Source organism: Lytechinus variegatus, chromosome 4 (genome assembly GCF_018143015.1).
Source record: "Lytechinus variegatus isolate NC3 chromosome 4, Lvar_3.0, whole genome shotgun sequence".
NCBI classification, from domain to species: Eukaryota; Metazoa; Echinodermata; class Echinoidea; order Temnopleuroida; family Toxopneustidae; genus Lytechinus; species Lytechinus variegatus.
The window spans coordinates 57602572-57625190 of NC_054743.1; the positions used below are offsets into that span (position 1 = coordinate 57602572).

The 22619-nt window shown below is 37.7% G+C and overlaps 1 protein-coding gene across 1 annotated transcript in view; it reads left to right on the plus strand.

Moving 5' to 3' along the window:
• LOC121413102 (dystrophin-like) overlaps nucleotides 1-20034 on the plus strand; it is a 146587-nt gene extending 126553 nt beyond the window's left edge. The window contains exons 38-39 of the mRNA XM_041605867.1: nucleotides 17394-17617; nucleotides 19677-20034. Of these exons, the coding sequence (XP_041461801.1) occupies nucleotides 17394-17617; nucleotides 19677-19947 (495 nt within the window). The 3' untranslated portion in view covers nucleotides 19948-20034. The remainder of the gene's footprint in view (nucleotides 1-17393; nucleotides 17618-19676) is intronic.
• Nucleotides 20035-22619: the final 2585 nt, after the last annotated feature.

Here is a 22619-nt window from a genome sequence, read left to right on the forward strand (position 1 = left end):
AAACTCTTAGATATAAACACACTGTATCAATTTGAACTGTTCACACATGCAATTAATATCAACTTGTGAGTTGATCTCATTTTGCAGAGGGGTTCAATTCGTTTTTCTTGCTGGTATGAAGCCTCTCTTGCTATGAATACCATGTAGATCATCGTAGCCGCAGGGGTGGAAGTAAAGCCAGTCTGTGTGATAGCAAGTCCAAATCCAGCTGCTTTTAAACGGTCAGTTCACTGACCATACAGCTGTCACAGTCTTACTATATAGTAGCTGGATGACCGATGATATGTTTTCCCAGGTGTGTGCATCTCAGCTGGATTAAAGATAAATTCCAGTTCTGGTAACGATCTCAAAATGTCTTTTTACAGAATCTAATAAAATGACCACCCAAGTGTCTGTTTGTATGAATAAAAATATGTGCCAAAGGATTCTGGAAGGAATTGTGTAATTGCTGAGAAATAAGCAAAATAAGCGCGGATTCGGTCACTTCCGTAAGTTCTTTATTCCAGCAATAATAATACACTGTCCCACATGTGCCTATCTTTGTTGGCGATCTTCAGTGTGATCGCATTTCAGCTTAGATTTTATGATTTCACAAAGTTCAGTGAATGTAACTGTACCAGATGTAGATCCACGATGATATAGTCATACTTAACCTTGGTTTTACAGACTTTCTCAAGAAATTAGTGTTTTCCTGCAACTACTATCATTTAGCTTTAAAGGGTGATCACGGCTGTCTTTCTTTTTTAAAAATAGAAGTGTGTTGGCTCAGTTGGTAGAGCATCCGTCTCACAACCGGGAGGTCGGAGGTTCAAACCCTGGCCGCGTCAGACCAAAAGACTTTAAAAGATGGGAGTTGCCGCTACCGTGTTTAGCGTTCAACGATTAAAGGGATAGACCCTCGTCAATCTGGCACTGCACAGTGGCTGCTGGGCCTTAGATCACTTGGGCAAAGCAAATTTCGGAGTATTTCATTTCATGTCTATTTCAAACAATAAAATACGGATATGGATATGGATTTTTATATTTGTATAGATAGCATATTGGAGGAACATAACATTTATGAGGTTTTATCAAATTTGCTCTTGTCACAAGGGGAGCATTTCACAGATGGGTTTTGTCAGTGATTTTCACTAACTAATTTGCTCTCAGACAATCAGATGCAATGATTTCAGTAGCTTGTAACAGTTGTCAGTCAGTATTGTAGACTGTGTAAACCAGTGCTTATATCAACTGTCCATCTTTAGAAATTAATCATTATTTTCATTTTTGTCTGGATGGGTTAATGAATGGACCCTTTTTTTAGCTCTCTTTTCTTCATCATCAGCCTCTTTGCTTTAATAGACACCTATATTTTTTATTAAAAAAAAAGTCCACACATTGGTTTTCATAATGCATATAACAATTTTCAATTTTTTGTGGATAAAAGGCCTTGCTGAAGGGCATAAGTGCCGTGCCAGGAATCGAATCCCCGTTCCTCGGACCTCTAAACAAGCACCCTAGACCACCCGGCCACGGCACCTCCACCTATATTGGTTCTTTTTTATTCAGAGATGGGACCAGATTGGCTTGTGACTATATCAAATTCTCTCCTTTTTCACTGATTTTCTTGATTTCTGGAGATTTCTTTCCAACTTATTCTTTTTCTTACCCCGTCCAAATCAGTCACCTTACTAGGGTAACAAGTAATTAATTGAAAAATTAAAGGGCTGTTGTTTCACATTTGGGCAATTGATGAATTGTAGGTGCTATTTAGTCCAATTGAAGGGCTGCTTTTTGCCTAACAAGCTGTTGTGCTTGAAATGATAATATTCTGCAGTTTGTAGAAAAGTAATTTTCTATGAAAATGTTCTTTGATATTCTTATTGGCAGATCTTGGGGCGATTCTAGAAAAGTTTGTCACAACAATAAAATAAATAAATAAGCAAAACTTTGAAATGTCAAAACTTTCGTTATTTTAAATCCAATTTTTATGAATTTTTCAGCATTAAGCTTCTTGGATTTTTCTCTGTAGATTCAAATCAACATTTTTCTGTGGTGGACTTGACCTTTAATAAGATCAACATCTTTTCATTTCATATGTAAGGATGCACTACAGAGGATGGAATCTTATAGTGTCATTGAAATCATGATAAATGATGCATGTCGATATTTCATGTGCTACTATAGTTCAGATGTTACTCTAACCTTTACCAATGTTTATGAGGATAATTTATTGCCAGTATCCCTATGTGGATAAAATGTTTTTCATTGAAGTGCAAGAATTAACAGCATCTTTGTTGTATTGTTGGAATTGTGACTCAAATATGAAATAGAAGATATATGTGTTGTCATCATTTTCGGTATTCAACACTGAACAAAGTTTTCCGCGAACAATATTAAAGTGCAACAAGTCTTCAGTATTAAACTACTAGACAAATGTTCCAGTTAATAATGTACTGTAAATAATATCACTGCTGGCACACAGTTACATGCTAGGGAGCATTTCATGTACATGTAGCACATAGTCAGTGATCTACACTGACTATTTGGTTGATTGTAAATATTTTTTCATTATAAAGCTATTTTAGTACTTCATGTCACTGTTTTGTTGCGTCAGTTTGTTTGTTTTTGTTTTTTTTCATCCGCCTTATTTAATTGCTGCTTCGTTTTTTTTTCTTCTGTCCCTTTTCTCCTCACTCTTGTTATTCTGCCTATGTTTTCTCCTTATCCGTCATCTCTTGTGTATTCATGTACTTAATTTATACCTTAATTGTATATGATCTGGTACTTTGCATAATTTGTATGTCTCATCTATTAATTTATATTTTTTGTTTTAGTTCTGTGATTTTTGTAATTGATGTTAACGTCATATCGAACACATTTTTTCTTATAAGTTTCTCTTTGTGTACCATAGTTGTTTTTTATTGTATCATTTTTTTGTTGTTGTTGTATGCCACACTTTGTTTATTCCTTATGATTTCAATCTTTTATATTGTAAAAACTTTTTGTAATTCGGCTCTGTGCTGTGAAGAAAGTTTTTTATCTAAATAAACCATTTTGAATTGAATTGAACAGTAATGTAACCATGTACTGGGATCTCTTTTGTTAAGTCTTGGAGGAGCGGTGGTGTAGTGGTTCTGACTCTCGCCTTGGAAACAGAGGGTCGTGTGTTCAAATTTCACTGCAGTCTGACGTCCTAAGCCAAGGTATTAATCTATACTTTGCCACTCTCAACCCAGGTGCTAAACAAAGTAAGCTACCAAACTCCTTGCATCTTGTTGGATAAGGGCAAAATTGCCAGTAAAAATCACTGAACCCTAAGTTAATGATGCCAATTATCTCATATTCCTGGAATCTCACTGGAGATGTGGCTCTTTTTGGACAAAATTTATATGTACTAGTAGATAGCAGAGTCACTTGTGTAAAAGGACTTTATGAGGCAATCTATGCCCTACTCTGCAAGCCTAGTTTTACTGGACAACCAGACGTGTAGTAGAAGTTGCTTGTGCTGTGGCTGTTTAAGGCTTATTCCTATGTGGGGTGGGGTGGTCTACTATATCACACACAGTAACATATATTTTAATCACACATATTGTTTGAATTTTGATGAAGGTGGATACTATTAAACAACAAATTAGGTTCAGTTTCTAATATTTATGACTTTAAAATTGAACATTTATGTTTGATTTTTGAAAGCATTTGTTTAAATTCTCTTCAAAGTTTTAATGTACAACTAAGTTCATTTAGTAAATGGGGTGGGAGGTGGGGGTGTTTCATAAATAGTTCAGTTTGACTTTGAGTAATTTTAAAATGCAAACGTGCACAATCTAAGGGGAATGCACCCCTGTCTGTACCCCTTATTAGTAATACTTGAAAGAGTTTAAGGGGAACACACCCTTGTTTGTACCCAATAAAATAACTCTTGAAAGAGTTTAAAGGAAACATGCCCCTCCACCCCATAGTGACTCTTGACAGAGTTTAAGGGGAACATGCCTTTTTTTGTACTCCACTTAATAACTCTTGACAGAGTTTAAGGAGGGACATGTTCCTTTCTGTGTCCCCCCCCCTTTACAGTAACTCTTGAAAGAGTTTAAGGGGAACACCCCCACCCCTTTCTGCGCCCCTACCTTGAAAGTGTTTAAGTTGCACACACCCCTTTCTGTGCCCCCTAATATCTCTTGAAAGAGTTTAAGGGGAACATGCCCCTATCCCCCCATGGTAACTCTTGACAGTTTAAGGGGAACATGCCCCTTTCTGTACCCCCTTAATAACTCTTGAAAGAGTTTAAGGGGCACGTGCCCCTTCTCTGTGCCCCCTAATAACTCTTGAAAGAGTTTAAGGGGCACGTGCCCCTGTCTGTACCCCCTTGGCTGTACCCCTAGTATGGGAGTGATGGACATCCCCCTATGTTGATGACTCCAGAGTCACTGACCCATTTACCATTCCAGTCCCTCTCTCTCTCTCTCTCCTCCCAAAACAATCAGTCCAAATCGAGTTAGAGAAAATCAGACCTTCTCTGCAGAAAAGGGTCGTAGGGGAGGAATATTGGAAAGGATGGATATAAGCATGTGATCAGTTGGAGACTATAAACTTCAGCTTGGATGTGGGAGAGATTGAAAATTGTACAAACATATGGGGGGAATGAGCAGGAGGGGAAGGGGACCCGGGGCCCGTTACAGAAAGAGTTGCGTTTAAACGCAAGTCAAAAAAATAATCGCAAGTCCCAAATGCGCGCTGTTGATTGGTTGACAATCAAGTTGCGCATGATTTTAAGAGTTGCGATTGATTGCAACTCTTTCTGCAACAGGCCCCAGGATACATATAAAACCTCTGTATAAAACAGTGATAAGAGAAGATGCCAGGGGAAAAATTGATGATGTGTTAGAGCTGATTGGAGACAGATTACTTTGAATTCTGTGAGTGGTTAATAGAATTGAAAATTGCAGGAAGGAGGAGGAGGTGGAGGAGGAGGAGGAGAAGGAGGAGGAGAAAAAGAAGAAGAAGAAGTAGAAGGAGAAGAAGAAGAAGGGGAGGAGAATATGGAATGAAGGAAGAGCAGGAATAGGTGCTGGAAGAAGTGAATGGAGTAGGAATATGGTAATGGAATAGAGAGAGAGAAGAGAGGATTTGAAAAGATTTAAGAGTGAAATTATGAGACATAGAGACAAGAAGAAAAGCAGTGATTTCAATAAAAAAAGTGACTAGAGCTAGAAATAGAATCAAACTCATATGCCTCAAGGTATATCAAGGTACAAACATGATCAAATATGAATAAAGTTTATATGTGGCTGGTCAAAGAATTTGAAATAATGAACTACATATATACATCCTAATCGATAAAAACAAGTACAAATGCCTTTCTTGCACTTATACTGACTTTGACCTGTCATGTTGTTAACCAGTGGACTTTTCTCATGCACCCACACTAACTAGAGACAGTTTTAAGTGTACAGAATGAAGTTGGAAACTTGAAATATCATGCAGCTTATTTCAACTAAGACCCATACCATTGGAGTACGCCGACAGGGTCGTTCTACCAGTCCAGGGGTGTAGTTTTCCCCCGACAGGAATCTTATGTTGGATTAACAAATCGCTCTATCTGTGATTCGTGTGTGACATTATACTATCCAGTTTGCAGTATTGGATGGACCTTTCTCCAGTCTTCTTTCTTGTGTATCAATCTCTTGTTATTGTGGTTCTCAAATTTTTGCTTTTGAGGTGTCTCAAGGATTCTTTATATCACCAGGTTTACTCCAGCTTATGTTAATTAGTTCATTTGAAAGGCATCTTAGTTTGATCAAATGATTAAACGGTATGCCACCATAATATTTACAAGACCTTGTCATGTCTAATACATCAGCTCATAGCCTGAGATCATCACACCAGCTTCTTCCAAAGACCCAAAACATAAGTATTTTTATTTTGTTTACAAACAATATGATAAGAAGCTGGGTCAGTGCAAGATTGTTTTGTGTCAGATGCCGTTACATTAAAAATATGACAAAAGTAAGCTGAAAGATGTAAGGCCAAGCATTTATAGTCCTATATTTCAATTACCATAGCTCTATCTTCATATCTTATGATGATTTCATTTTATGAAAAATAGGTATTTTCCACCGACTATTGTTAAAAGCTACTGAAATCCATGCATCTGATTGGCTGAGAGCTAGTTTGTCACTAAAAAGTCAAGAAGTTGTTTCATGAAACTTCCTACAATCTTCTGTTGTGTTGCCAATTTGAGGTTGTGACCATAATTGCTACTACCTTTCTGGCCTGGGTGACATGCGATTCCCAAGCATGCTTTTGTCAACAGTAACCCTAGCAAGCCGCTCAGATGACCAGCAAACAAGCGTTAGGCCAAGTAAAAAAAGAAAGTAGTTGATCGTCCGGGTTTTTTGAGAGCGGTGATGAGGGAGGTCCTTACTATTTGCTATCTTACTATTTTTTTTAAAAACAAGGAGGCATTTTCTCGGCCCATTTTTGACAATTAGTGATGAGGGAGGTCCTTACTATTTACTATTTTTTTTTGCTATTTTTTATTCAAATGGTTGTCAGTCCATGTCAAGCTCGAAATATGTGATCGATGCATGCTCAATATTAATAATAAATGAGTAGAAATGTATATATATATATATATATATATATATATATATATATATATATATATATATATATATATATACAATTGATTAGAAAATCTATGGAAAATGTATTATGCAATAAAAATCTATCGATGTATTTATACTGATGTATACCGGTACTGTATTGTAAAACAAAACGTTCATGTCAAGTAAATGATTTAAACATTATTCTATATTAATATATATATATTGTAAAGGTAAAAAATGCATGGGGGTGGGGTCATTTTTATTACCATGGAGCCATGTTTAGTTTTCCAGAGCCAATCTCTTTTTTAGTTCTGGGCATGGTTTCGCATAGCAGTTTTCCAGCTACTTGTATATTCATTAACATGTTGTTTTATACTGTTCTTATTCATTTTTTAATTGATAGCAAATGTTAAATGATGATTGAATTAATTGATAATTGTTCACATAATATTTATTATTTCATGTTTGTAACTGTGTTAGATATATTTACTAACTAATTTTTACAATTTTCCATCAAATTGAATAGCTCAAGGAAGAATAAAGATTATCAAATTTGAACAGAATTGGCACTTCTTGGAATCCCATTAATTATTTTCAATCTTGATAAAGAATAACCAAGTTGAAATAATTTTTTTTTAATATTCAATGCACTGCCTGCTGACATTAGAAAACTCAATTGATTTCACAAATTCACATGTTGCGCCAGCACAGTCAATAACAATAACATCCCAGCACACAAGTCATGCATTACCCAACAGAGTCACAACAAGCACAGTCAATCACCGTTACACACATCGAAGTACAGGTGCTATCACTCACCAAAAAAACCCGCCGAAATACAAATTTACATCATCAAAATTGATTTTTCTGCGCCATATTTCCAAAGCAGGCGACAGATTAGTTCAGATTCAGGAAGCGGGGTCCCCGAAAATGCACTAAAAATGAAGAAATCTGTGATCTTCCCCGGATCTTCCCCGAGTTTGCAAACTTTATTTTCTTGCTAATTTATGATGGTATCTTCAAATTTCCAATAGAAAACCAAATCAGATTTTTTTTCTTTCCTGCAGTTACGGCAATATCGGACTTTGCTTGTTTTTGAAGTTGCGAGAGAGATCCAAACCACATGAGAGCAAATCGCTCGCCAATTTTGTGATTTTTTCGCTATTCAGCAGCCATAAAAATAGTAAATATCAAGAAAATTGATGCTGCAATGAAAAAGGGAACATCAAAAAAGGAACATCCCGATTTTTTTTTTTTTTTTTTTTTTTTTTTTTTTAGCCAATTTTTGAAAATAGTAAATATCAAAAATTTCCATGCGGCGGCCAAAATAGATGCGCGCGAGGACGATCAACTACTTTCTTTTTTTACTTGGCCTTAGGCATCTGGTTCCAGAATTGACTTTGGAGTTTGTTTGAGCTTTCCTTCGGAGTCATGCAATGCAAGTTCCCTTTCTCTCGTCCTTACAAAAATGTTAATAAAGGAATACAAAGGAAGCGTATCCTCAGAGATATGTGCCCCGAAGCGGCGCACTTTTCGAAGGACTTTTTATTTTCCACTCTCCGTTTGGTGCTCATATCTTGATTGGGCTTTGGTATTTTTGAAATCAAATTATGTTTCAATTATTTTTTCTGGCACCTCTGGCGGGGTATTCCAGGAGGTGCAAACATGTGCTTCTTACCCTGCCTGCCTCAAGCATGTCTCTCCTTCCTTCGAAAACAAGTCCAGTAGTCCCGTTGTTTTTTTTTCTTTCTGTAGGCCAACTGAAGAACATATCTCTCCCTATCGCCGCCGTCGATAACTTCTTCTCTGCAAAGGATTCATAAAATAATTTATGTATCTCTGACTGAGTTTATTTGTCTGGCTTGTGCTATATACAAAAATAATGAAACTCTACTCGAGCATACTTTCTGAGGAGACTCGGGGATGTATTTAGGCAAGCAGGGATGGCAAATGAATGTTAAATTCTTCTCTCTAGATGCTATTAACATCATATCTCCGGGGCATCGCCAACTTCAGGGGTTCCTTACTGTTTGAATGCCGCCGAGAGCATATACAACATCAAAACTGCCACTGGAGTTCTGTCATCAGAAATGGAATGCAATTTCTATTTGAGGTCATGCAATTTATTTCTATATACTATACTATTATCTTGTTGGAACAGATCTGTTGACTTGTTTTTTGTGTTGGATCAATTGTTTTTAAGTTGTTAATGAGACTAAGTGATTGAAAAAAAATTAATCATAAGGTACTTTTCAAGTGTCCATCTGTTCCTTGTTAACAGAAAAGACTTTATTTCTTGGGATCATATTTGCTGCCCTTTGTTGGATCCAAGCCTAAAGTGATGGCAGTATATTTATATTTTGTTTGGAGTTCATGATGAATGACTTCTGTTAGGTTGTTGAATGACATCTTCATATATTAATGCCTATGAGGATCAATCGAGTAAACATAACGATATTGTCTTGCACGTGCTCCATGGTGATCACGACGACCATTCTCTAGGATAGACTTGTTATTACGTCAGAGAGTTATGACGAAAAGCATGTTCAGACAAGAGATATTTTGGAACGGTTAGCGTTTTATCTAATGTTTCTGTAACCTGAACTGCCCAAGGAAGTGTTACATAGTGCAGCTTAACATTGTTGTGATGTATAGACTCGTATGAACACATCGTATACATGTATGTGCAATAATTCTGTGCGAATAGCTGTAAGAAGTGAACACTGGGCTTCACGGTACCCAGAATTCCATCACTAAGAAAACTTTGCTTGTGAAAAAAATCAAAAATGTAAAGTTCTCCCAACATATCTCTGAAAAAGAAATGGAAGATGCGTAACTTTGAATGAAGGATCATTTCACCCACGCAAGAATAGACCCGCAGTGCTCCTGCTTTAGACAATCTTCTGCACCATGAACGACTGTCTACTGTTTATATTCTCACCATAGAGACACTGGTTCAGCGATGTTAGAAGCGTGATGGACAAGTCCTCTATTCTCTCCTACTGGCGAATTATGACTGGAGTACAGATTAACAGGGCGGAATCCGATGGCCCGTTCCAAAAGGCCATAACAACCCCAGACAACAACAGTACCGTCACATTGGACTGATGGGATAAACTTATGGAATTGGAATACTGTATTTGAATACTCAATTCAGAGTTTCTCTCCGTTGAGTTAGTTGGGGTAAGAGGCTGCATGACTGGTGCCTAGCATGAAGAACTTGTTCTGCGGAATGGATCTGTACACTCTGAAGTCTTACTGTTGAACAGGATGTTTTGGAATATATCATCCACGATTGTCCTGTAAGCTAAAAGAAGGACAATTTTGCGAGTAAAGTGAGGATTATGAGTGCACCATGTATTGGAAGATTTGTTTTGTACACTGTGACTAGCTGATGAACTCTCCCAAGAAGTACAGAGAACGGGATGTAAAGAACGCAATGCATTGTGGGTACTAGTTTCCCATCAAGGGCAGTGGTGACAACCCATTAGTGGTATTAACCCATTGCCTTTTGGAGCCAGATGGAACCTGTGCAAAGACTGTAAGAATTGTTAAGTTTGGCAGTCGGTGGTTTAACTAGCTGCTCCATAGATGGTCTTTGAAGATGTGCATTTATAGGTGGATCATTTTTTTGTTTTAAATCCTGACATTAGTACATCCACCATGCCCATCAACACTGTTTACCGTCTGTCCATTTCATTGATCATTGTCCGGTGATAAGTGTGGAGTCTTTGAAATGTTGAATTCTTGACAGTACTCATTATCGGTACCCCATGCAGTAGCTGGATGTGTGCTACTATCGACCAATGTTTGCAATAGTTGCCAATTTGGGAGTAATTAAACCTGATAAAGTGCGATGACTGTGATGGGACGTGAGAAGTGAAACAAACCCGATGAGGCTTTTTGCAGTTGTTTGCCTTCGAAGTTTGATTGTTTAGGATGATGGGAATGGCTGTTCCCCAGGGAAAAGCCTAATTGATCTTAATTGATCCTGGTCTATCTTTGCACATCTCTTTTTAGCTCTCTCCCACTCTTTATTTTTTACCCCCTTTCTCTCTGTCTCTGTCTCTCTCTCTTATAACATCTCTTTTTTTATGTTTCCTAGCTCTCCGCATTCTTTAGTTCTCTCTCTTCCTCTCATTGTATTTCTCTTTTTTTTCTTGGTCTTCTCTCTATCTATCTCTGTTTCCTTTTCCATCTCACTCCTTTTCTGTCTCTATATTTTCTTTCTCTTTCTATCTTTTGTTCTGTCTTACTCCCTTTCTCACTCTCTCTCTTTCTCTCAATCATTCTTTTACCCGCTCTCCTCTCATTTGCGCTGAACAGGTCAGATTGTACAAAAGGATCATGATCGATAATTGCTTTCTCCTCTTATAGGGATATGTGAATCTGTTTACATTCCAGATTGTCAGTTGAATCCCTTCTTCTTTGAGACGTAACATCGCCTGCAAAGTATATGCACTACGGAATCATGAATCTGGACATCTATACCACAAAGTTCGCATTACTTTGTCATGAATCTGGCCATCTTTTTATTTAGTGACAGTATACAGCAAAACCATTGCCAGTGAGGGGATTATATATAGTTCATGTGCCTTGAGAATAGCAATGGATACAATCTATATACCTTGAAATAATATTAAAAAACTCACAGAGCATTTGCTTATCCCTCCAAACTGCAGAAACTCTGAATATCCCTCTCGATTTAAACATCCTCGAAATCATGGATTACTGAAGGAATTCTTCAGTTGTAACTATAGAAACTCTGAATGTCCTCTCAATTTTGAACATCTTTGAAATCATGGATTACTGACGGAATTGCACAATTGGAACTTCAGAAACTCTGAACATCTCAATTTGAACATCTTTGAAATCATGGATTACTGACGGAATTGCACAATTGGAACTTCAGAAACTCTGAACATTTCAATTTGAACTCCTTTGAAATCATGGATTACTGACGGAATTGCACCGTTGGGACTTCAGAAACTCTGAATATCCTCTCAATTTGAACATCTTTAAAATCATGGATGACTGACGGGATTGCCCAGTTGGAACTTTGGAAGTAAACTTTGCTTATTGATGCTATATTTGTAGATGTGTACTGTACTTCTACAACAGTACTTCCTGCAACAGCTCTCCCTTTCATCATGCAACTCTGGATCTAGTCAACTCGCAGGGGCAGGATACTTTGGAAAGACGCAAACATCCATATGGAAAACAACCAATTAAATCAATTTTCAACTTATGTACTAAGCTTTTTCCGAGCCCCACCAGCATAGTTCCATCTGTCAGCTATGTCATGATTAAAGTTGAGCGATTTGCGGCTTTCTCTGATTACAAATCTGATTTGTTTCTTTACAAATACCATAAATCTGCATATGAGATTTGTGTGTGAGTTCATCGCTAGAGGTAGATTTTGGGTGATTTTTGTGACATTGAATTTGGAAGCAGCAACTTGGATCTACCTTTAGCGTAACACATTGAATGGAAATAGTATACATCATTTACATGCCACAAACTTCTGAAGCCAGTGCAATTTTATGAGATGTGCTGTATGATCTACTATGTTTAGACATCTCATATTTCAGATTGTGAAATATATTCTGACTGCCTTCCTTCCTTGAACTTCTGTTGAAATTTTCGAAGCGAGAAATCTCATGCACAGATTGCTTCGTATATTCTGGTGATTTGACTTGGATGAAAGCTAGTCTACTACAAGCATTCCAGCTGTTTGAGTTTGACGGTGCTGTAGGAATAAAAAACATTGGAAATTATATTTTGGAATATATCACTGAGTTAACTCTGCTGCAGAAAGAGACCTAACTCAATTGATCATTTTATGAACTTATCCTAAGACATTGAAATCAAAGTGTTGGGAGGGAATACAATGGATTAAGTCATCAATTATGCTCTTTTAGGGGAATTATTAAAGTGACCCTGGCTTTGTGAAGAACATACTTGAACACAGTAAGAACTTGTGCACCATCATTGTTGTGTCTGCTCTTAAAACAATTTTGTTTGAAGTCCTCAACTTTACTAAGTTCTTCATGGAACTAAAGTGACTCTGACTTTGTGTGTGACAAGCTTTCTCACTGTGAGAATTTGATATACATGTAGCACCTAAATTGTTATACCTGCTCTTTATTCATTTGTTTGAAGTCCTCAAATTAACTAGTTTTTCATGCAATTAAAAGGACTCAAACTTTGTGAAAAAAATACATGATACTTTATACTTAGTTACTTCACTTTGATTTAACGATGCTTGTAGGACCAAGCCTCTTCATCGGTCCAAGGAAATAAACTGTATGCTCCACACTATCATTTTTAATAAGTTGCGTGTGGCGAGACAGAAGATCCATTACTCAAAGTCGTACACAAAGCAATATCCTTCCAGTGACTATCACGCCGATTCTTAAAAGAATTCACAGAGGGTGCTGAAACCTCATTTTCAGTTAGACTGTTCCCAGATTACTCGATTCGCAGTGAAGAAACAAAATAGCGCCACCGTTGTTATGTCAGCTCGCTATCTGGCCCTGATCATGTTGGAGATTGAAGTCGAGATCTTAGCCTATCTACTAGCCTGGTGCTCCTGCGTTGCCTTCTTCTGGATCCAAAACAGTGTCTCAGAAACGTCTCCTTCGCAGACAGTCGACAGGGTAAATAGTTATGAATATCACCCTCAATCAGGGTAAATAGTCAAAAATATTACCCTCAAATCAGAGTAGATAGTCAAGAATATCAAAGTGTGATGAATAATTAAGATATTATCCTGAAAAATAGGGTGAATAGTCAACATTGTTACCTCTTTTTACAGAGTAAATAGTCAAAAATATTATCCTGAAAGGAGAGTTAAAGTCAAGAATATAATTTTAAAAACATGATAATTAGTCACGAATATCAACCTCAAAATGGGGCAAATAGTTTAGAATATTACCCTTTAACAGAGAAATAATAAAGACTTTAATCCTTACTACAGACTAAGTATTCAAGAATGTTGCCTTTAGAATAAAGTGAATAATGAAAAAAATGGTTCCGTTCCCTTGAATCTTTGTGCATTGTGAATGAACAATTTGCCATTGGTAGGTGCACTAAATTACACATCAAAATACCTTTTTTTAAAAAAATAAGTTTCATGATCAATATGGGATAAGAAGAATCTGTGTCATAATAAAAAAAGTATCATTTTTCAGAGCATCTATTTATTATTCTGTCACTTCACCGAAAAGTTGAGGAGGGCATGAAAGAAAATCTTGCGAAAAAATCATGAGCGAAGATGTATGTATGCCGCGGCGACTTCCTGCTTCGTGTCACTCCCTACAGCCAAATTTCTTCATCTATGCGATATTATCCAAACACGAGGATTATCCTTCTATCACCTCTCATCTGCTGTTTGTTTTTGATGATGGCATGTGCTTTTTAAACAGCTCCCAGGCCTGTATTGAGTAGCAGGATTGCACAAACCATTCACATTACACATATTTTCGTTTGGTATAAGATATGGACTTATAATTTGTATTTGTGTGAAAGAGTCCATATTCCACAGTACAGTGAGATGTATTTGTTGTTGTTTCAGTCAGTTAATTTTACTACCATTGTGAAAATCGTTTTGATGAATCAAGCATTCGATGATACATGCACAAAGTTTCACCCTTATAGTGATGTTGTTGGAGAAACGAACTCGTTATTTTCTGAGTCCTTACGCATAGATTTTAGGAAATCAGAAAATAGAGGTTTTCCTGCTCCCTCCTTTGCCCTCCTCTTTCTTCATCCTTCTTTTCCCCCTTTTGACCACCTCCCATCCTCATCTCTTTTGCCCCCCTCCTCTCTTTCCCTCCTTTCCTCCTTTCCTTTTTTCCTATTTTACTCTCCTCCCCCTTTCCTTCTCTGCTCATTTCTTCCCCTCCCTCCTCTACACTCTTCCCTCTTCCCCTCTACCGCTTATTCCTTGTTCCCTCTCTTCTCCTCCCCTCCTCTTTCTTTATCCCCCTTCTCCCCAATCAAATCCCCTCCTCCCTTTCCCTCCTCCCCCCTTCCTACACCTCTTCATCGTTTGCTGTCCTTCCCCCTCTCTTATTTCCTCCTTCTCATCCCTCATCATTCCCCTCATAACCTTCTTTCTCCTCCCTTCTTCTTCTTCCCTTCTCCCCTGTTTAACTACCTCTCTTCCTCATCTCCTTTTCTCTCCTCCCGACCTTTTCTCTCTTCTTTCTCCCTCCTCTTTTCCTCTTTTACTATCCTCCCCTCCCTTCTCATTTTCTCCTCCATCTCCTCCCCTCATTACTCCTACTTCTCCTCTTTCCCTTCTAATCCTCCTCACCTCTACCTTCCCCCTACTTTTCTCTTTTCTCATCCTCCTCCCTCCTCCCTTCCTTTACCCCTCCTCACCCCTACCCCTCTTTCCCCTTCCCTCTCCACCTCCCCCTCCTCCCCTCCTCCTCTCCTCCTCTCCCCTCTTCTTCCCCTCCCTCCATCTCCTCATCCTTCCTTATTCCCATCTCTCTCATCTCCATGGATGTGTTTAATTACAATGATTGAACATGCATCTCCATCATCCTTGGGGCTTGATTCTATGGAGAGATGGCATTGAGTCATTACTTGAAGGGCATGAGGGGTTCTAGGAAATCATTTCTTATTTCATCTTCATCGTAAACTCTTTTATGTCTTCTCTTCCCCTCTTCATCACAAATAGAAATTGAAAGAAAACATAACTGCAATGGGCAATTAGCCCTAGTTTCCTGGGGAGCATTTCGTAAACTTGTTTTATCCCACAATTGGTCAGATCATTGATTTTGATTGGCTGAGGAGCCTTGTTACTATGGTAACTGTCAGATAAAATTGGACCCGTCAGATTAAACATCTGGGGCCCCGTTTCATAGAGAGTTGCAATCATGGGAACTACCTACCATGGTAACCTTGATTTTGATTGGCTGCTGAGCCCTGTTGCCATGGTAGTTGCCATAATGGCATAGTTACAAAACAGTTGTAACTCTTTTTGAAACAGGGCCTCTGATCAGTCCTTTCATGAAATGCTCCCCTATATCAGAGTTTAAAAGTATTTGTTTCCTTTCTTTATTTTTTAACACCCTTTGTGTCTCGCTCCCCTTCACTTCATCAGTTTTTTAAGTTAAAAAAATTGTTTATATTTGTTAGATAGGAAATTGTTTCTTATTTCATCTTCATCTTTAATTCCTTATGCCCCCCCCCCCTCCAAAATGGTTTAATAGTAGACATACTGAATGTAAGTGAACTAGGATTAGTCATAATAATAATAATAACCATATTTCTAATGCGCACATATCCACTCTGAAGAATGCTCAAGGCGCCTGACAATTCATCATAAATTCAAATATAAACAGTAAATTGGAAAAATATAAAATCATATATTAACAAAAAATATGCTCAAATTCATAAGGAGAGGGGGGTGAGTAATTAGGGTACACACACATGTATATCCAGGGTTGTTACGTTTTCAAGCTTTGCTTTTGTGACGACCCTTGCAACGATTCTACTTATTGTAACAGGAAATGCCACTTAATGATTTTCATTTATGTAAGATATGTTTGAGGATTTATATACAAAACTATTGTTCATTATTTTGATGTCAAGTCTCAGATATGTATTTTCGTGTCCAGAATTTTGTTATGAAAAATGTTGCAAAAACCAATAAATGAAATGATATGAAATTATTGGACGTTATGAGACATAAGATAGGTTTTCAAGTTTGTTTCATATGGTATGGAGTATACAAAGGGAGTGTAGACCGAGTGGCAATTTACTGAGTTGGATCTGAAATAATACAATTCTGAAGTTTTGCTTAATTTCACAGAGACATTTATATTTACCCCCTTGCAGGTACAATATGCAAAATAGGGAACAAATGATGTCATCTACCCAATATTTTTGTATTTCATTATATGAAATATCTTAATTTTTTCCTCATAATGTGAAAGAAGACTTATTTTTTTCTTGAATATATGCAACATTGCCACTCATGCAATCTATTGTGAGTCATGAAGATGCTTTGTTACTGGCTGAACTGCCCCAAAATATTCATATTCTATATTTCATATGATGATGTACAAAAGAAATAGTGAGTAACGTCATGGACTTCTTGTTTGTACATCATTGTGTTGTGCATATAACTGTTTCGTGAAAAGCAAGCGGAACTTGCAAATGCCTCTTCTACTTTTGAGTTTGAAAAGCTTTCCAGTATCATGCTTGTTTGATCTCTTTCTATTCAAATTAACTTTTTGTCGGGGCTAAGCTTTTCTTTCACTTTTAAGTTCTCAATATATGCATTCACTTTGGGGCTTGACATGTAGAAAGCTTAATTAGACAGTTGGTGTGTTAATATCTAATAAAGATAGCATTTTAGTAGATATCACCTCTTTTATGAACTATCCTTCCCCTTCGAGAAACTTTTTTCTGGCAAAGCCTAGAACAACATTGTTAACTGTCAGTAATATTCTTCTACAAAAGCCTTCAATGACAATAAAAACATGTTCTAAACCTTGTTCTGTCATTTCTGACTCTCGCCTTTCAGAGGGCCATGGGTTCAATGCTGGCCATGGCGTGTTTTCTTTCAGGAAGAAATTTATCCATACTATGCTGCACTTGACCCAGGTGAGGTGAATGGGTAACCGGCAAGATTTATTCCTTGCATGCACTGAGTGCCGGTGATGGTAGCTCGATCTAAAGCCAGGATTATGATAGCAAGCAATTTGTCTCCTCAGGCAAAGAGCGCTTTATAAATCCAGCTATTATTATTATTATTTCTATCTTAAATGAATGATTTCCATGCAGGCAATACAAGGCCAGATCGAAGAGAAACGACAAGAGATTGGGACATTGAACCAGACTGCCCAGGAACTCAACACAGATGGTGCCAGACAGGTCGCAGAGCCCGTCATGCTGCGCATGAACACACAATGGCGAGAGATTGAGCAACGATTCACCCAGTTCAGAAAACCAGTCCGGGAGGAGGTCTTCGTTGAAAGAACGGTTACAGAACTAAAGACAACTTACAAGTAAGAATAAATCATTTCTCTAGAATGTCTTAAGTTTTGTAAAGGGTATCATTGTATGCCAAAAGGACAAAGAGAACATGCTATGTATATCCCTTGCAACTAAAAAAAGATAAAGATTGACGAGATTATAATTAAAAGGAAGAATACAGACTATTAATGATATATTTGTTTATCTTATTAGATTCTCTTTCGAAATACATGTGAAGAAAAAAAACATTATTAGGAAAATATAGATTTAAAAAGTTGAACGAATCAGTGAGCACCAGTTACAATCTGACCATGAAATGCCACTCCTAAGATGTAACTATTAAAAAAAAACCAGTCATTTCAGCAATCGTATTGCATGTTGTAAGCTTCTATGAAAAAAATATTGGCTTGATAACGCTTTCGTTGTGAATAGAATCCATTGAATTAACCAATCAAGCATGGTGTGTTAAAATCAGTAATGTGCCGATAAATTGTGGTTGAAAATAAGAAATGGTTCAGTAACTAGTCAAACAAAATCATGCCGTTCTGTCAGCAGATTGGTCTATTTCCTACCTAAAATTTATACAAACGCTGACATGTTATCTGTTCATTTTTTTCTTAACAGAAATGGGTTTCAGTTGATTTCCATTTTCTCACTACAGCAATATATAAATCTAATGTTGATATGATAAAAGTTTTTACTCTTGATTTGGAACACTTCCTCGTGAAATCATTTCTCATTGCAACTCCTTGGCCCGAATTCACAAAGGTGGTTTTGAAAACCCACGGTTGAGTCCATGGTTTATGCAGATTCCCTGTATAAATTACGCTTAATTTAGCGTTTGACTTTTGACAAAAGCGCGCATCAGCATTGGACATTTTTATACACGCGCCCGATACACGCTAAATTAAGCCTAATTTATACGGTGAATCCGCATAAACCCTGGATTCAAGCGTTGGTTTTCAAACCACCTTTGCGAATTTGGGCCCTTGGGTCCGGCTTTTCGTTAAAGTCATGGATAACTTGAGGGGCTGGACCATAAGTCTCCCATGTAACCACTCAAAATTAAATCTAAATACCACCAGGATCCCACAGAATTAGACGAAGAAAGATGGAAAAAATTTGATGGGTTTTAAGTGTTGTTCCCAGGGGATGAAAAAATATGAAAAATAAAATATGTGACTGCAGGCTAAAAGTGTACTTACCTCACCGTTGTTTATTTCATTTCAATCGCTTGGGAATCGTCGAGATGATTTGCCTTAGCTGATGAAATTAGGAAAGAAATTGGGAATTCTCTAATTACATTATAATTGGAGCAAAGAAAAGGAGGTGTCTTCCTACAATTACGTTTTTGTCCAAATACAAATTTAACTGTTGATGCTTTTTTCTGGACCATATGTTGTTTTGACTTGCGACTCCATGCCTTGAATTTTTCTTCCACCTTGTATTTAATCATTACTTGATTTTAGATTTTCCATTAGGATGGGCAGAAGAGGCTTGAAACTCACTTGTGGTGAATCTTAAAATATGATCGTTCCGATTCATGTACGTTGATCTATTGAATGGACAAAATCTCTACAAATTTAATTTTTCATTGGATATATTTTAATATGCAATGTACATTTCAGGCCAAATATATTTGACCACACTATAGAATGCAACCAGTATTCACCCACAAACGTTTGTGATCAAATTTCTTCATGTCGTTGGTATTATTTTGTTGGGGTTTTCCCAACTGCAATTGCAATCAATAGCATCTGCAAAATGCTGATGTGTATTGGTGTGTTCTGTGTTGTGAATAACGTTGATTAGATCTATTAATCAATCTTACCCAGGCAGTTTTATTTGTGTGAACTGGTATGTTTCAGAAACATGTCATTTTCACATTGATTGCTATCATTTCAACCTATCCATCCAAATTCAATCTTGATCCCCCCCCCCCCCCCGACCTGACTTCTGTATGAAATTCATGAATGTAGCTCTAATTTCTTCCTCGGGGGCACATTTTCCATTTTCCCTTCATTTCTTATTCATTAATAATTTTTATCCATTCCATTTTAACCCTCCCATTTTTTTTTCTTTTTTGGTCAGATTCGAAGAGAACACCGTACAGCAAGAGAGTGGGCAGAAGCCGGTGGCTGACTTCGGCACGCTGATAGAAGAGGCCAATGCACTGTGTGTTAGGGTGGTTGAGATACAAAGTAAACTGAAGGTTCCGGAACTAACGGGAGCTGCCTTTGAAAATTTCTCTGTGCAGGAGGACCATGTGAAGGTGAGTGACAACGGAAGGAGAATTGAAGTTTGTGTTAACATCGCTGGAAGCCCGTGTGTTTTGTGGACACAGGTGGAGGGTGTGTGTTAACATTGCTGAGTTTTCGTATACATGTATGTGCGTGTAAATAGGTGGTGATGATATGATGATGATGACAATGATGATGGTGATTATTATGATGGTGGTGGTGATGAGGATGAGAATGATAATAATGATGGTGAAGATGATGATGATGATAATGGTGATGGTGGTGTTGGTGGTTAAGATGATGATTATGGTGGTGGTGGTGATTAAGATTATGATTATGGTGATGGTGGTGGTGGTGGTGATTAGGATAATACTCTACTACCATCCAATGTCTGTGGGCAAAATGCCATTGATTTTGCCTGAAGCACTGTCGTAGAAGGCAAAGTAGCTCCCGTTCACTTTGCTATACCAGACTGAATACCTCTAAAGTTTGAGTCACATGTACCTCGCATCACGATGCCCCATTGGTATTTACCAAAAGATAAGGGTAAAGAACGCTTTTGAAGGGGGTTTGTTTACACCCATATCGGACTTATTTACGATTGCACTCGGGATGCTTGATAGAAGATTAAGCGCTCCTCGAACGTAATGATTGGGGAGAATCGGTGGGTAACCAGCGGCCGTTCAAAATTCGGCCGCTTTGAGAGGATCTCCCGTTACAAAGTAGGGGGCTTTTCTGTGGAATCCTTTAGCTTATCTTAAACTTGCAATGCTACATTTACAGATGGGGTAGAATGTCCATGTTTTGGAGGTACTTGATACTTCCTTTGGACGTGCAAGTATGAATTCATTCATAATGTGCTCTTCACAGTTGGCCTCATCCCAAAATGACTTCTCTTTCAAATTCCTTTGCATTTGAATCAATGGGATTCTATTTCAAACGTTTTGACATTGTTTCATTTTGAAATATGAGAAAGCTCAGGATCTGCTCTTTTCAAACTGTATTGACTGAGCTCTCATTTGTTTTACCTGACTAATCATGGGTTTTAAGTGGGTATTCACATTTCAATACTTGACTATTAGGGGAGGATTTCACAAAAAGTTTTATCTGTGATTTCCACTGACTAATTTGCTCTTAGCCAATTGGATGTAAGGATTGTAGTTCATGATTATGATGGTGGTGATGGTGGTAGTAGTTTTCAATACCATACTTTATCCGTATTATTTATTTTGTAATATCTGTGTTATAGTTTGAATATTTTTTGTGTCTTTATTACTCTGTGAATACATCGCAATTCGGCCTTAGCCGCGACGATGTCTTGATTTTTATTAATAAACCATTTATCTATCTATCTATCAATCTATCTATCTATCTATCTATCTATCTGATTATTCATTTCATGAAATGCCCCCTGGGTTTAAAGGGTACATTGGCAGAATAGCATTAGTCTGCTGTGCAACCCCTTCACTTTATAGGGAAAGTGGCCTTAATATGCAGCCTAGTCCCTGCCAATGACTTTTGCACTAAGGTCCCGTCATATCAATGGAACAGCAAGTTGTATTTTGGCTAGTCTTGTGTAAAGACCCTCTTGTTCATCAAAGTTTCTATCAGGGTCTGTGCCTGCAGTGTATAATAGCTTAGAGGTGGACTGCTCATACGTTTTCCTCTCAGAACGGACGGGCGCTCGTAAAAATGATGCGGCTTATTTTCGGAGTATGTGAACGCAATTTGTGTTGAATTATCCGCATTACTCTTAGGCGGCTAATTGGAGGATGGATTTATGAAAGGGGTATTAAACTAATTATACCATGTCTTGAGTGAAGGCTAGATTTCAAACTCTGTCACTGTCAAATGAGAGTCATAGTGAATGTATAGTCTCACTACTTCAAACTCTGCATTTATGCACAATACAAATTCTGACAACCAAAAGTCTGCAGGCACAGACCAAGCCATTGCCTCCTTGAATCCAATTTTTCTTATCAAGTATCCCATCCTTGGTATCAAAGAAAATGCATATGATTAAAAGTTGTAGCTCCAGCTGAAGCTGGGGTAATTATAGTTGCTCTTTGTATCCTCTGGCAAAGAGGGAGAACTGAAAAACTTGAGGAACACTTGGAGAACTACATGTATACAGAAATTGGCCCAGGACCTACAGAAGTGGAGACCATTCGTTGCTGCCCTACATGCCAATGGAAGCATAAAGGGCAGTAAGTAAGTTGTATTCTCTGGCAAAAATATCTATATAAATCTGGCTATAGTATTAGCATAAGTGTTAATTTGTTACATAACAACACAAGATATTGAGGATTCAAGTTTTTGGTATGGAGAATTATTTGTGCAAATTTTGATGTTAAGATTTGGGATTAACGACTGCGTATGTCGGCATAACCTGGCCAAAGCATCCAGATGGGAGCTTCTTAAAGCTGTCCGTACTTGATGTACATCTGGGGACCGTTTCATGAAAGTTGTCAGCCCTCACAAGATGCTTTTCTCTGACAGTTACACTAGTAACATTCAGAGGCCAGAGCTTCTCAGCCAAGCAAAAGCAAGGATTTCACTGAAATAGTCGGCACTGACAATTTAGTCAGTGCTGACAACTTTCATGAAACACCCCCTGGTGACCACTTTTTGTGCAAAATGATATATATCTATGTAGCTGACATAGCACCAAAAAACATGTTCCAGTGACAGTCATTCGTAAGGTCGTGTGTAACTTTACAAGCAGGTTTGTGAAACACCTCCAAGGTGTGACGGCACCTTAAAGAGGGAGCCCTCTTAGGCTTTGTTGAGTGGG